The sequence below is a fragment of the Botryllus schlosseri genome, chromosome 10 (genome assembly GCF_051294905.1).
Source record: "Botryllus schlosseri isolate E-star chromosome 10, Bs_hap1, whole genome shotgun sequence".
NCBI classification, from domain to species: Eukaryota; Metazoa; Chordata; class Ascidiacea; order Stolidobranchia; family Styelidae; genus Botryllus; species Botryllus schlosseri.
The window spans coordinates 852819-867608 of NC_137245.1; the positions used below are offsets into that span (position 1 = coordinate 852819).

General features: G+C 41.5%; 2 protein-coding genes across 3 annotated transcripts in view; both read left to right on the top strand.

The window, feature by feature from the left end:
- The window catches only part of LOC145448239 (intelectin-1a-like), a 152323-nt gene that overhangs the window by 55145 nt on the left and 82388 nt on the right, over nt 1-14790 (top strand). The window lies entirely within an intron of this gene.
- The window catches only part of LOC145448234 (atlastin-1-like), a 60195-nt gene that overhangs the window by 629 nt on the left and 44776 nt on the right, over nt 1-14790 (top strand). The window contains exons 2-4 of one of the 2 annotated variants that reach the window (XM_080326594.1): nt 9-205; nt 269-409; nt 475-630. In XM_080326594.1, the coding sequence (XP_080182720.1) occupies nt 9-205; nt 269-409; nt 475-630 (494 nt within the window). The remainder of the gene's footprint in view (nt 1-8; nt 206-268; nt 410-474; nt 631-14790) is intronic. The other variant, XM_080326595.1, reaches the window with a different exon arrangement.

Genomic DNA, 14790 nt, shown 5'->3' on the forward strand with positions numbered 1-14790 from the left:
TTCTAAAGGTTCGCAGGAAAATGCAATACCCATTCTTAGCGAGAGACGCGGTAAGCTGACATTGGATCGTGAAGCTATTAGAAGAGTATTTACAAATCCAAAATTACGAGGAAGGAAAATTTGTCTGATTTCCATATCGGGGGCATACCGTGAAGGAAAATCGTTCATGTTAAACTTTTTTCTGCGGTACCTACGAAATCAAGGGGTAGGTATAGTTTCCAATGAGAAAAAAAGCGATGGTCATAAACCGGTAATAAATTCTTGTTAGTGGCGCAACTCCATGTGGATGGGAGAAAACGGCACCATCATCAATCACGATGGATTCACATGTAAAGGCGGAAGAAACCCTGTTACGATTGGGATTGTTATTCATAAAGAGATCTTCACCGTAGATAAAGACGGAGAAGAGGTATTTGAGGCCATTATAATTGATTTGTTTTCACCTATAAGCATAATATTGCATCGCTCTTGCAGATTGCTATTTTACTCATGGATACTCAAGGTCTATTCGACGGTCGAATGGACAATGCTAAAAACACCATCGTGTTTGCATTAAGCACGTTGTTGAGCTCGGTACAGATCTTCAATATTTCTCAGAGAATAAAAGACAGTGACCTGGAATATCTTGAGGTATAAATTTGATTTCGCAGATTCTAAATTCAGTTAGACCAGTGGTTCCCAACCTTATTCGACTCATCGCCCCCCTATCCAGCTCGAAACATTTTCATCCCCCCTCTATAAGAAGCCGACCCAAATCTGAGTTTCATTGACATCTTGTGACCACTGTTCCCTGTAATCTACGCGCGTGCGCAATTTGCGCAGTGCTGAGACGGTCTCTGCGCACATAAAATCTAAGCTGCGCACAAAAATCCGAAGTGATGAGATGACCTTTGTTTAGTCAGAACCACAAATTTAACGAGAAAGGTGGATAATTCGGCAGTCCAATCGAAGTGATGACCTTTTTGTAGTCGTTAAGCACGGCTGTCCAAAGGACCGATCACAGACTCGTGAAAAATTAGAGGGATCATTGCTCGTGACTAAAGTCTCAGTTAGTATGCTACATTCCTACAGGCATGCATGACATAGAGAAGGGGCTGACAACCATATACGCTACGCATCAGTTCATTACAAAGTGGTCGTCGGTTGAGATTGATGTCACTGAAATTTCTCCTTTATAGTATTTTACAGGTTTTTTGCGCTCAACTCAGCTCGGCAACGTATGTAATCGTTCATCACTGCACGTGCCGTATGCAACCAAAATAATTTTGCCAAAGTATTTGAAAGATTTTTTGCTGCCTTCAGTCAATGAGTAACATCGTTTACGAATATGTGCGACTCTTATAGTAAGTAAACTGGGTAGGATAGTTTGATAATATAAAGCGGGACATTCTGAAATTAATTCGCTCTCAAGTATGTGCAATTGTGCATATAAACGAACGGCACTCGCACGTCAGTAGGCAAACTGCAAAAACAGACTGTTACGATGATTTTCAAGGGTCACTTCGTATATTGCAGTGGCTTCCAAACCTAATTTTTCGACTTAACACCCTCTCACTCCAGATATAATAAGCCGCAACGAAAACACGACAGTTTCTCTCAAAAGAAATTTTATCAATCGAAGGTAATGATTTATATGGACATTAATTCAATGAGACGGCTGTTTCTGATGATTATCGCATAGCTTAAGAATGTTTGGACACATTTTGGTTAAGTAGAGACGAAGATCTCCCCGCTCATGCATTGATAATCGGTTTCTTTGCTTTGAAAGCATGAGCTTCACGGCCGGGAATCTTTTTTCAACTAAATACGATGTGGGAAATGACAAAACCCACATTTTGCTTCGTTCCCCAGCAGTTGATATTTGGCAGATACCTCACACCAAAATATATCATATCGATCTTGGATGAAGTGTATTTTAACTTCATCGTCATTTTGCAAGTCAATCAATTGTTCTTGAAGTTCAACTTCAATGTCTGAAACTTTTGCAGAAAACGGGTTCAGTACCCAACCTTTGCATTTTTGGCCGACTAGAATGGATGAGTATCTAGTCTAGTAGCTAGTCTGAACGTCGTCGAGGAAGGACGTCCAATCCTAATCAACGGAACGTGCGACTGCTGCGACATCGACAGAGGTAGACAGAGCTTGGGCGTCGCCCACCTGTGGGCTTAGGATATACCTTGGATTTACGAAATGGATCGGAATACGAATAGAATGCAAAGCGAACGATACGCAACAGCGCTAAGGAGAAACACTCCTAGACCAGCAGTACATCACCACAGGCCGAGATCACTATTTCTTAGAGTGCCTGAGGATGCAAAATATGAAGAAATATGGGACGATCTCTGCGAAAACGAGATAGCCAAACGCTACATCGACAAAATCGAATCCCTCTGGGAAATGAGAAGGGGAATGTACATCATGTCCTTCTTCAAAGACAAAAACGGCTCAAAAACCAGAGACGCTCTATACGCACAAATAGAGAAACAAGGCCTAGAAGGCCATAGCTTCAGATATATACGGATGGAACTTCCAAGACCACCAGCCACCCATCTCATAGCAAGCGGAATACCGACAGAAACGGAACCACCATCCGTAAGACGAGATATAAACAGCCAAGGCTTCGGCACAGTAGTAGCTCTAACCAGAGTATACAGAAGAAACACTCGAATCTACAATGGGCGAACCAACATATGGGTCGAATCCTTCGATAAGGATAAAATGACTTCGATTATCTACATCGACGGTTACCCATGCCAAATCAGAACCGCTGAAGACATCTATAAAAAGAGATGCTACCTCTGTAACGAGGAAGGCCACGTGGCAAGAGAATGTCAGAGAAAAAACGAGGAAAACAAAAACGAAGAAAACATCGAAACAGATGCAGGCAAAAACACAGAAGCCAAAAAATTACCAGAAGAAAACAGAATCAGACTCGGCACTACGAATGACGTCAGACTTGAGCAACCTAGTAACGATAGCCAAAACAACGGGGCGATATGCGACTGGTTCGTACAAGTCGGAAAAGCCAGAGCGAAGGAAAACAAACGTGTTCATGCGCTCAAAAAAACGGAGATAACTTCGAAACCCAGGAACCAACTACCAAAACCGAAGGTAGACCAAACAAGAGCACCAATGGACATAGAAGATAGCCCTGCCTCGTCACACATACAGGAAAGGCAAGGAGACTCGAATCCACGAGTCAGCTCAGAAACCGAACCTTTTGATGACCATAACGAAACGATTATAGACCAAGACTCGCTGGTATCAGAATCTAACAAAAGAGCACGAGGGTCGTCCAGCAACACCAATGCTGAAACATTATCAGAGAAGAAAACAAAACATGACAGCACAGACGGCTACGATACCGACCTATCGCTATCGCCAGACAACTCAAAGAAATAATGAAAATCAAAGTAGCCTCGATCAACGTAAACGGACTTACAAATAGACTGAACGATTTAGAACAGTACATACTCAAATCGAACCCGGATATACTGCTCATACAAGAAACCCACAGAATCGACAAAACAGCCGCGATGGAATGGGCTGAAAAACTGGGATTCACTATACACCTCAACTCGAAAAGCAAAAGAAGGCAATTCGACGGCACAGCCATAATGATGAGGAAGGACTGCCAAGGTAAAATCCTTTCACATACTATTATCATAGAAAACAGGGCCCAATGCCTCCTAATCAGACTAGACCAATGTCCAATAGCTGTCCTGAACGTTTATGTCCCATCCGGACAATCAGGCCCAACCCGAAAAAATAGAACTGACTTCCTGACCGCGCTAAAAGAATATATCAATGAAATCGATGACTCCATAATTATGGGAGGTGACTTTAATACCATATTAGACAAAAAAGATACGAAAGAAAAAAGGAGCTTCGAAATTAGAAATGACACAAGAATACTCCAAGAAATAGTATCCCAATCCAATATGGTAGACATCTTTAGACAAAAATATCCCAAAGTCGAAATATTCACCCACGTGACTGCCAAAAGCGCCAGAAGAATTGACAGAATTTATGTAACAGAAGAAATAGCTGATGACGTCACACATTCGGGTCACGAAAATAACAACGTAGCAGATCACATAAGCCCCTCCATGACCCTCAGACTCCAACCAGCAACCAAATGGAACAAGAAAAAATGGAAATGTAATAAAGATCTGTTATCAGACAAGATATACAGAGAAATCATAGCCAATTTTATCAATACGGAGGAAGCCAATCTAGACAAGCGCGAATCACTCCAAGAGTGGTGGGACGAACTAAAAAGAAAGATCGCTAACCTAAGCAAAAGGTATGAAATAGATAAGAGAAAAAAGACCGACCCGAGCCTAAAATACCAAAAAGTAAGAGGAAAACTTACGATGCTAACCCGCTCTGATAATCTTGAAGGAGAAAGAAACTCGCATCGATCGCTGTGGGAGCAGTTCCGAAAAAGAACGAAACAAACCGACATGAAGGAGCTACAAATAGACGACGGGACAATAACAACAGACAAGTCCAAGATCGCTAACCATGTCAAATCCTTTTACTCAGAGCTCTGGACGCGCCACCGGATAGACAACACCGAACAGCAGGCCGGATACATAGCAGAATACGAACCGAACCCGACCCAGCGACATGCGCCTGGAATACAACCGTCGGTACGAAAAGAGGAGGTACTGAAAGCCCTCAAGTCCATGAACAAAGGGAAATCACCAGGGCCAGACGGCCTTACGGTAGAATTTTATATCACGGTATGGAAAACAATTGGCAGCAAATTAACGCAAATTATAAACAACGCAATACTATTCGGAAATATTCCACAAAGCTGGAACGAGGCCAGAATAACCTTGATCCACAAAGGGAAAGAGAAAACAAACATTAAAAACTGGAGACCGATATCATTACTGAATATAGATTATAAGATTATGGCTAAAATTCTAAATTCCAGATTATCCAAAGAGATCGTGGACTACATCTTTGAATCACAAAAAGCAGGTATCCCTGGCAGACAAATGGACTCCATCCTCAACAACATCCGAGCTACACTGCGTTACTATAAAGAAAAGCGAACAGAAGGATACCTGATGACAATAGACGCCAAAAAAGCCTTCGATAAGGTAGACCACTGCATGTTGTTTGAAATTCTTGGAAAACTGCCCATCTCCCCACAGACCCTAAATGTCATACGGGCAATATACAACAAACCGATGGCTACGATAGAGATAAACGGCCAACAAATAGCCAACATACCATACACGAGAGGCATCAGACAAGGATGCCCTCGCAGTATGACGCTATACGCCATCAGCGCAGATCCTATGGCCCGTAGAATCAACAACAACAACTCGATAAGAGGAATACGTATTGGAGGAATGTACCACAAGATCGACCAATTCGCCGATGACGTCACCCTATACCTATCCGACATAGACTCAATAACGCAAGTGCTAAGAGAATACTCGAGCCTGTACCAAGCCACTGGGCAGGAAATCAATACCGAAAAAACCGAGATCCTACCCATGAACCCTAAATCCCACCAACGACTAAAAGATTCCAGGCACGCCCACTTCGCAAAAATAAAAATTAAAATCCTCGGAATCCACTACGGGGAGGATGCGAATGGAACTAATCATGACAACCTCATAAAAGAAGTAAGAAAGCAGGCCGCCAACATCAAATCAAAAAAGCTATCATGGATCGGGAAAATACAGGCAATCAAGGCATACATAATGACAAAAATAACTTACATATACTACAATATTCAGATCACCGAACAACGAAGAAAAGAACTGGAAAGGATAATCTACAACATCCTGTGGAGTCCGGAAAACTTGGAGCAGAAATCGAGAATCACTCTAATTAGACCCAAACAGCACGGGGGAATAGGATTCACGGACGTGGCCAGCACAATACATGCCAGGAACGCCAAGCGCATACAAGAGATCGAATCTATTACAACACCCAGTGAGATATGGCACGCGGAAGCAATCCATAATATGGGGACCAGGGTGAGGTCTATAAACAATAACCTCTATAACAACTTATATACCCACAGATACGCGCCCTCCCGAGACTGGAAGAAGGAAATAGACTCATACGAGTCACTGAGAGGAGAAAACACACAAACGTGGAAACTGACCCAAAAAGAGATATACGTCGCACTAATTCGAACCAAAACGCAACATGATGACCAAGAAACACCAAATTGGAAGCAAATATGGTTATACGAAGAGGCAATCAAACATCAAATATCAAATATTCAACGGGTAATATCCTACAGAATGAACACTGAGGCATACTTTTCAGGTGCAAGAAAAAACCAATCTGGATGGGCCAAGAGAAAAGACCAGGTCCTGAAAAACGATTGTAAATTCTGCCGTAAAAACCACGATACCATGTATCACATCTTCAACGCATGTCCAATTTATAAAAAGATATTCTATATCGTCAGGGCGGACATCGAGGACGTAATCGGAAACATCATCAACGTGTCCATAGAAGAGATTTACCGAAACATCTACACGGGACCACATAAGAAGATCATCATCACAACCTTCATGAATATGAAGACCGAAATATGGATATGGAAGATGACGCTCGATAAGAAAAATGAATACGCAGAAGACGCGAACACCGAAATCGAAAACATAAGAAGACGCCTATTATCGAAAACCAGACGACAGCAAAACAGAAGTTGAAAGAACGCGAAAAACTGTCGAAAAAAAAAAGTCGAACCACAAACGCGCGCGCGAACGCCAAAATATCCGATATATGTAATATGCATATCGCGAGAATAATGTAATTTGATTATTTTCACCGCAACCTCAAACCATGACGCCAGACTATCACCACTTCTATCTTATTACATCTCATGCATTCATGTATATATATTGAATAAAAATGCGCACCTATACAACCCCACCCCCCACCCAAATGCCCCAAACACCCCTTCCCAGCCACCATACAAAGAGCCAAAGACCACTCCGCCCCATAACCCAACCAACAGTTGACTCTAAACCTGAACCACCTCAAAGCTTAGCAAATCCCGAACAGAAAAACCCGGACCACGCCCTCTCCACTTGCTAAGTGAAAGAATGAGCGTCATCCTTTCAAAAATAGCACATCCACCCATACCCCACAAGACAACCCCCATCCCAAGATACGTATATCATTTATTGTCATATTGCACTTCTATACTTATGAAAATAAACCACTAAACCAGTACCCAACCTGGAACATGCAGGTCTACAATATCCGCAAATCGAATTCTCTTATCTTTCTCAAGGCTATCCAAATGCAAACAGTATTTTAGTCGTTCATCTTCCGTGACATCATTTTCATTGAGATTTGGAAAATTCGATTGGAGGTTTCGGCATAAATTTTGTTTGTTGAAAGAAAGCTTTGAAATAAATGAGGTAATTATACTCTTGCACCTGACAAGAGTGATCATTTCTCCTTGAAGTTTTTGGTTCACTTCATTCATTGCATTGAAAATGTCTGCTAAATAAGCAATATCATTTTTCAATGGCTTCACTACTGCAGCAAATTGCTGATCAATAGTAGACAGGTGTTCGATGACGGAATCGTAAAGGGCGTAAAAGCGACTCAAACAAGTACCGTTGGACAGCCATCGTACCGCAGTATGGAGTAAAAGACGTTCAAAGTCTTCATCGTTTTTACAGCAAATTGATCGGAATAGCCTATCATTCAGAGAATTGGCTTTAATCTTGTTTACGCATTGTATCACAATATTTAACGAGTCATGCAGTTTAGGACTGAGTTTACGAGCGACCAAATGCTGTCGGCGAATTACGCAATGAATTGCCACAAGTCCGGGAATTTCCTTATTCATAAGGGCGATGAATCCACGATGCTTACCAACCATAGCCGGTGCACCATCTGTTGCGTATTGGAGTATGTTCTTCATCGGAATTCCATTTTCAGTATAGAAGTTCTGTACTGCATTGAAGATACTTGATGTACGAGTGTCTGTAGGGAGACTAATAGCAACAATCATTTCCTCTTGAGGTAGCTTATCATACACAAATCGCACATATCCCGACAGCAGTGCTACATGGTCATCCGAAATAGATTCGTCTATTCGTAGTGAATGTTCAACCACAGACAAAATTGCAACAAGTTGTTGAAGAACGTCAGAGCCCATGTCATCAATACGACGCTGAACTGTACCATTGCTAAGCGATACAGTACCTAAAACCGAGGAAGCATTTTGTTTCATGACTGATTCAATGATTTCTCTTGCAGCCGGTAGCACAAACTCTTTGCCAATAGTGTGTGGCTTGGCCGTTTTTGCTATCATCAATGAGATATTGTGAGCGGCAATCAGACCATTTACTTGCCTTATGTCAGTTTTGAAAACGAGGCTTCGAATTGTTGGTAGTTTCAATTTTTTCATTCCTAAGCTTGTTGAAGTCGCTACCAATTTTATTGGGATGCATCCTTTTGAAGTGATCTTTTAGCCGACTAGGCTTCATTGCCTCATTAGACAAAACAGAGCTGCATACAAGACACATTGGCCGAGTGGAATCATGTGGAGCAAGAACAGAACCAAATTTTAAATAGCTACTGTCATATTGCCGCACTTTTGTCTTTACTTTGTCGTGAGATGATGCCGACGACAGGCTTTGATACTTGGACCTCAATAACCAGCGTTTTGCCTAAATCCTAAACGTTCCACGATAAGTTAAATGGCCATCACCAGGGTTGTAACCAAGTCACAAGGCTCCGAGTCACAAGTCAATCTCACTTTTATAGTTTTGACTCGAGTCAAGTCGAGTCATTTCAATTCACCACCAAGTCAAGTCCGAGTCCAAGTCAGCGAGCAGAGGGTCGAGTCCGAGTCATGGAATTATGACTCGAGACCGAGTCCAAGTCATTGTATAGACTGCTCAGTTTCCAGTTAAAGTATTTTAACTCACTTTTTATAACTCTGTTTGGTGATATCGGATGTTTCGCATTTATAATATACCAATTTTCCTCACTTTTAGCAGTTTCTGGTTGCATATTCAAGTACCAGTACCAACAGACGAAATCCTAATAGTGTGTTGGCTTCGGAATTACAATGAAATGTCGGTTTCGGCCGTTTGAGTAAAAAATCATCAAAGCACTCATACTTTATACGACTTATTTTGCATTTTGGCACATTCAATTGTCTTCAAATTTGGCCGTATGCTGAATAAAGCATGCCTGCACCATTTAAAAGCAACAAATTTCAAATAGCTGCTTTACTTTTTCACCAAAATATTTTTCAATTTTCAAAGTTGATTTTCAACCATGTCTAGTTTTTGGTAATATGATGTCACGGGGACAGCAAATTTTGATATCAGAAGACCTTCAATCCTGATCAAACTTGGCTCAGTACAAGCAGTAAGACTGTTCTACCTGCTGAACTTATTGTTTTTGCTATAGGAGTTTAGGTGTACTTACTATGTTACTTATCTGAATTTTATGAAAAAATTAGAAAATTCGGCACCGTACTGGTACCAAACAAATATTTTGGTAATTTTTTCGAAAATTCGTTAGTTTCAAGCAGTTCAGCAGGTGGTTAGAGGCCTCAGGACACTTTATTGAGCATTGGTTAGAATCTCTCAGCCTCCATTGATGAGGCAGGCGTTTCCCCGTGCTAAGCGTCCAATTCACCAATCTCCCCCCACCAATTTTGGCCCAAGGAATTATTGTGAAATGCTGAAATTTATGCAGTATATGAAGTTGGGTATGAATAGCTCACACATTAATGTTTGAGAATCTATGATTGACTGTTCATAAAATATTGCAATTTGAAAATTTTACGAGTCTAGCTGCACCTTAGGGCCTTAATAGAAATCAGTTTCAATGGTTCAATTACGCTTATATTACGCTGCAAGAAAGTAGGCTACACTTTGGTTGAATTCATTTGCGCGCGCATAAGGTCGTCAATTTACATTTACAGACGTCCAAAATTCTACGACAAAATCGCATGAAAACGAACCAGCAAATTTTCCAATATATCAGCTTGCTTAGATACATCATGAATTATATATACGTCTTCAAGATCTGGATTCGGGGCGGATTCATAAATCCCAACTAGAGGGTGAGGCGCTTCTTCGATATACGCCCCAGATCGAAACAGTGTTCCCCATGACACCAACAAATGCTTCACGTGAAGACAATAAAATTTATAAACGTCAAATAAATTGTCTTTTGCCTTTGTGGGAACTGGAAGGGGTATATTATGGTTGTAGGAGAGGGGGATAGTAGGGTGGGGGAAGGGGGATATTAGGGTTAGGGTATGGGAATATTAGAGTTAGAGGTGGTTTAGGGTATCCCAAGATTATGTTTGGGGTGAGGGACACGATATCTAACCCTAATATCCTCACTCTCCGTTTGAGTGGTTTTTATTCAAGTATGTACATATAATATCAATAATTTCACAAAGAAAAGATTTTTCCTTCATCGGGTCATCTCGTCTCGGCCGTCGCAGAATTTGAATTTGTAGTCGAGGTCGTAGCCGCTCGGTTCATCTCATCGCATCGCTGGAGTCGATGTCAAATTGTAGTGGTGGTCGTAGTAGGAGCCGCCGGTATATGGCGCTCGTTTGCGTTTGCGGATTGGGTTGGGTATTCGTTGCGGAGTGGTGGCGGGGTTGGGGGGTGGGTTAGATGCGTTGGGGAAGGGTGTAGGGCAGGGGTCACCAACCTTTTTGCACCCGAGAGCTACTTTTTGATACTGATTGATGCAACGGGCACCATTTACTCCCGTCGTTTACCCTCCTGAATTTCCACTTCGATATTCATAGGGCAGTGATCACATTGCAGTAGGACTTCTTTCCAAGACAGTCTTGTAAAATCAAGACATCTCATTTCAACTAGCTCTTCACTGGCATTTATTAAGAAATTATGAATTACTTAGCACCATAGCACCTATTTGTATAAATAATGCAACAGTCAACTCAAATCAAGTCAACTTTGGACTGGACAGTGGACATCTTGTTATCTCTATTTATGGGTCGGGTGCATGGATGCTAATCAGATTAGGGCCTAATCACTAGTTAATTGATTTCTGATTAAGCAGCAGATTAAATTCCAGGGCATGGATAGTGATTGACTAGTAATTAATTAATCTATGATTAGCCACGTAAATGACGCATGACTGACGCATTTATCTGAGCTGACGAACCGGAACGGTTGTTTTGCACTGCTTTCAAAACATCCTACGCATAAGTTTCGGGCGTTTGTTGCTTGATAAACGATAGCTGCCGTTCAGTGCATTATCCAAAACGTATACATGGTTATCTTCATTGTCTAAATTATAAATTAATGCCTGCTAATGCCATTGTTGACAGGAATATTTCATAGCTGCTTCTGCTTACTATATCAGTACGGTAGTCTGTTTATGGTAGTTTATTGGGCATCAAACCACTTTACCATGGACTATCATCTCGATTCGATCATGCTGCTCTACAATTTGAACAACAGGAGTATACCAAGGCGTATCGTTAGAGACCGGAGTAATCCAGTGGAGCACCTATCAAGCGGAGAGTTTGTACATCGTTATCGCGTGTCCAAGGATTCCTTCATGGTACTCTTGGAGATAATAAAAGACGACCTTCAATACGACTGCAAAAGGAGCCATCCTATTCCTCCCATCTACCGACTACTTGCAACCCTACGGTTCTATTCTTCAGGACATTTTCAGAGGACTGACGGAGACTTACTGCAAATGGATAGGACGTCAGTGTGCAGAATTGTTCACCAGGTGTCAAAAGCAATTGCTAAAAGAAAGCGAAAATTTATAAACTTTCCAAACACGCAGCATCAAATCAATTTAGAACAGATGGCATTTCATAGGGAGCATCAGTTTCCCGAGGTAATTGGACTCATAGATGGTACACATATACCAATTAGATCACCTGGTGGACCTAATGCAGAGTTATTCAGGAATCGAAAAGGTTATTTCTCTGTAAATGTACAAGTTGTTTGCAATTCTACAATGGAATTCACGCACATTGTCGCAAGGTGGCCAGGATCGACTCATGACAGCAGGATATTTGAATCCAGCTCACTTCCTGTGTATCTGGCATGAACGAACAAACTGCTTCTTGGTGACAGTGGATACCCACTGTTGCAAAATCTGATGACTCCGCTCCCAAATCCTCAATCCGTCGCTGAGAGGCGTTATAATAGATCCCATAAATCTATCCGCATTAAAATTGAAAGAGCGTTTGGTGTATGGAAGCAAAGGTTTCAATGCTTGATGATTCCACTGCGCACCAGATTAGATAACTCGCTCGTGATAATTGTTGCTACTGCGTGCATCCACAACTTGTGCATTCGCCGACACGAAGACCTAAGCGACATTATGCAGCTCTCAGATAACGTTGCTGATGTGATAAATACACCCGAGAGCGATTTTGGGCATACGCCAGATAGTACTAGTACTATTTCAGGTAGAGCAGTGGTTCCCAACCTGTGGTACGCGTACCACTAGTGGTACGCGAAGGTCTTCGAGGTGGTACGCGAGTAGATTCTGTCTTTTTCGATCGAAGGGAGTTATAAGTTAAGGTGAGGTTGATTTTGAGTTTTTTTTGAAGCCGTCGTCTCAAGCTATTCCCCAGCTGCTAATTTTCCCTTATACGTGGGAATTAATTCGAGCAAGGATTTTCATCCCTAATGACTAGGGCTGGGCATAATCGAGTACCTGAGTGATTCGATTCTGAATCACGTATTATGCTTCGAGTCGAGTCGAGTATTCGAGTATCAGTCATTATGACGTCACAACAGCATATACTATGTTGAAATTCGAATATGTACCTTTTATGCCACCACAAACAACATAACGCATGTTATCCATCACAATAAAGAAACTTTGGTATTTTTCCAACCATAATGATTTCATTGCACTTGTTGACAATGTTGTGGATCGATCATGACTTCGGAAATGTGTTATTTCCAATAACGTTCGTAGCTTTGTACTATGACTCGTATGCTGCGACACGGCCAATCAAGGTTTCAAGGCTTCCTCAGTGAAAATTAGTATCAAAACTATAATTCTCGTTAGTAAATTACCTTTCAGTTGCGGGAAGCGTATAATTTCATTACTCGAAAAAATCGTGTTTTACTACTCGACTCGAATCATCAAAATTAATACTCGATTCAGATTCGAGTACTCGAATCATTATGCCCAGCCCTACTAATGACTATCAAGTCGAAGAAACGAAACCGACTTGTTGCGCCCATACATGACTTTCGATGCGCTGTAAGTAAACGTATGCCAAGCATCGACAAGCTAGTGGTAAATAAACAAATGCAGCCATCGCATTAAATAAATTGACTTTTGCTGTGTGTTGTTATTTCATTACGCTGTTCTTCATGTGACTGGTGGTGAAAAAAATACAATTCCATACACCCCATCAACCCTGGCTGATAATGCCTAGTTCAGGGGTGTCAAACTCAAATTGCATCGCGGGCCGGATCGAAGTCATGAAATCGCTCGCGGGCCGGACCAGTCAACGGAATCCAAAAATTGCCTCGTCCCATTGCTTCTCGCTGGAATGCTTTATTATCAACCATATATAGATAATACACGGATCGTAGGGGTTTCATTCTGGCTAGTCACAACACCATTATTTGCGAGCAATGCGAAAATATGATGTTTGTCCGGTTGAATACAGTTAAGAACCGCTAAAACAATGGCATTACCGAAGATACAAGTAAACATATTTAAGTGTTCCCTTTGCTTCAATCCAGGGGTGGCCAACCTGTGGTCGTAAGAGGGAATTTGTGTGACCGTAAACACGCAGTTCAATTAGTATGTGTTGGCGGCCGTCGACTTGCAATTCGAATTTACGAATTGACTCCCGATTTCTTGAACGATTTTAATTAATCTTGAAATTTTCTTCGCGCTGCGCACGATTCATTGCGATTACATTTTTCGATTTTAATGTAGTAGCACCCTTTGCAATCAGAGCCCCACAATACAGATGCGAACATTAGTGGAAAATGATGCGACTCACATGAAATATCAGCTCGGAATCGTGTGCTCCTCACTATACTAAAAATCCTGATGGGAGGTCAAGAAATAACAGCATGCTACAAAGTGACTAATACCAATTGGCCTACCCAAAGATGCATCATAATTTAAAACTTGCTTTAAATTTTCGAAAACACCCCTACATCAACTCTATACCAGTGAATCTGATCACGCGGGATGAGAAAGGATAAATGTTTGAGGTAATATGTAAAACTACTAATCTCAATGACGAAATTCATTAGTGAGGCCGAAATTTTTCACGCTGCGCGCGACTATGGGAACTTCCTTACTTAACATTACCAGTGACCACTCGCGATTTTGGTGCACATAGTAAGCCTATCATTAAATCGCGCCGTATATTTGACATCCCAGGCCTAGTTCAATAGACCTCGCATAGGTCAAATACGTGATTATGACGTCATAAATGGTGGAAACGCGCGTAACTCTATAGGTGGTACGCGAGCACTGCATAAAACCTCAAAATGGTACGTGGGTGGAAAAAGGTTGGGAACCACTGAGGTAGAGCCAAACGCAACGAAATAGTGTCCTGTCATTTTACGTAACTGGAACGTGATAAGCTTTGTCAACAGCAGTTTGCGTACCATCTGGAATGGTACATTAAACGGTCTTTCTTATCTCATGCTGTCATATTTTGTGATACGATTGTTAATATACAATGTTTTCAATTCTGTGAACAACTCGCTACCTATTACCAGCCGACAAATATTTGGGTTTCAGTTGGTAATAAACAAAGAATTGCAGTCG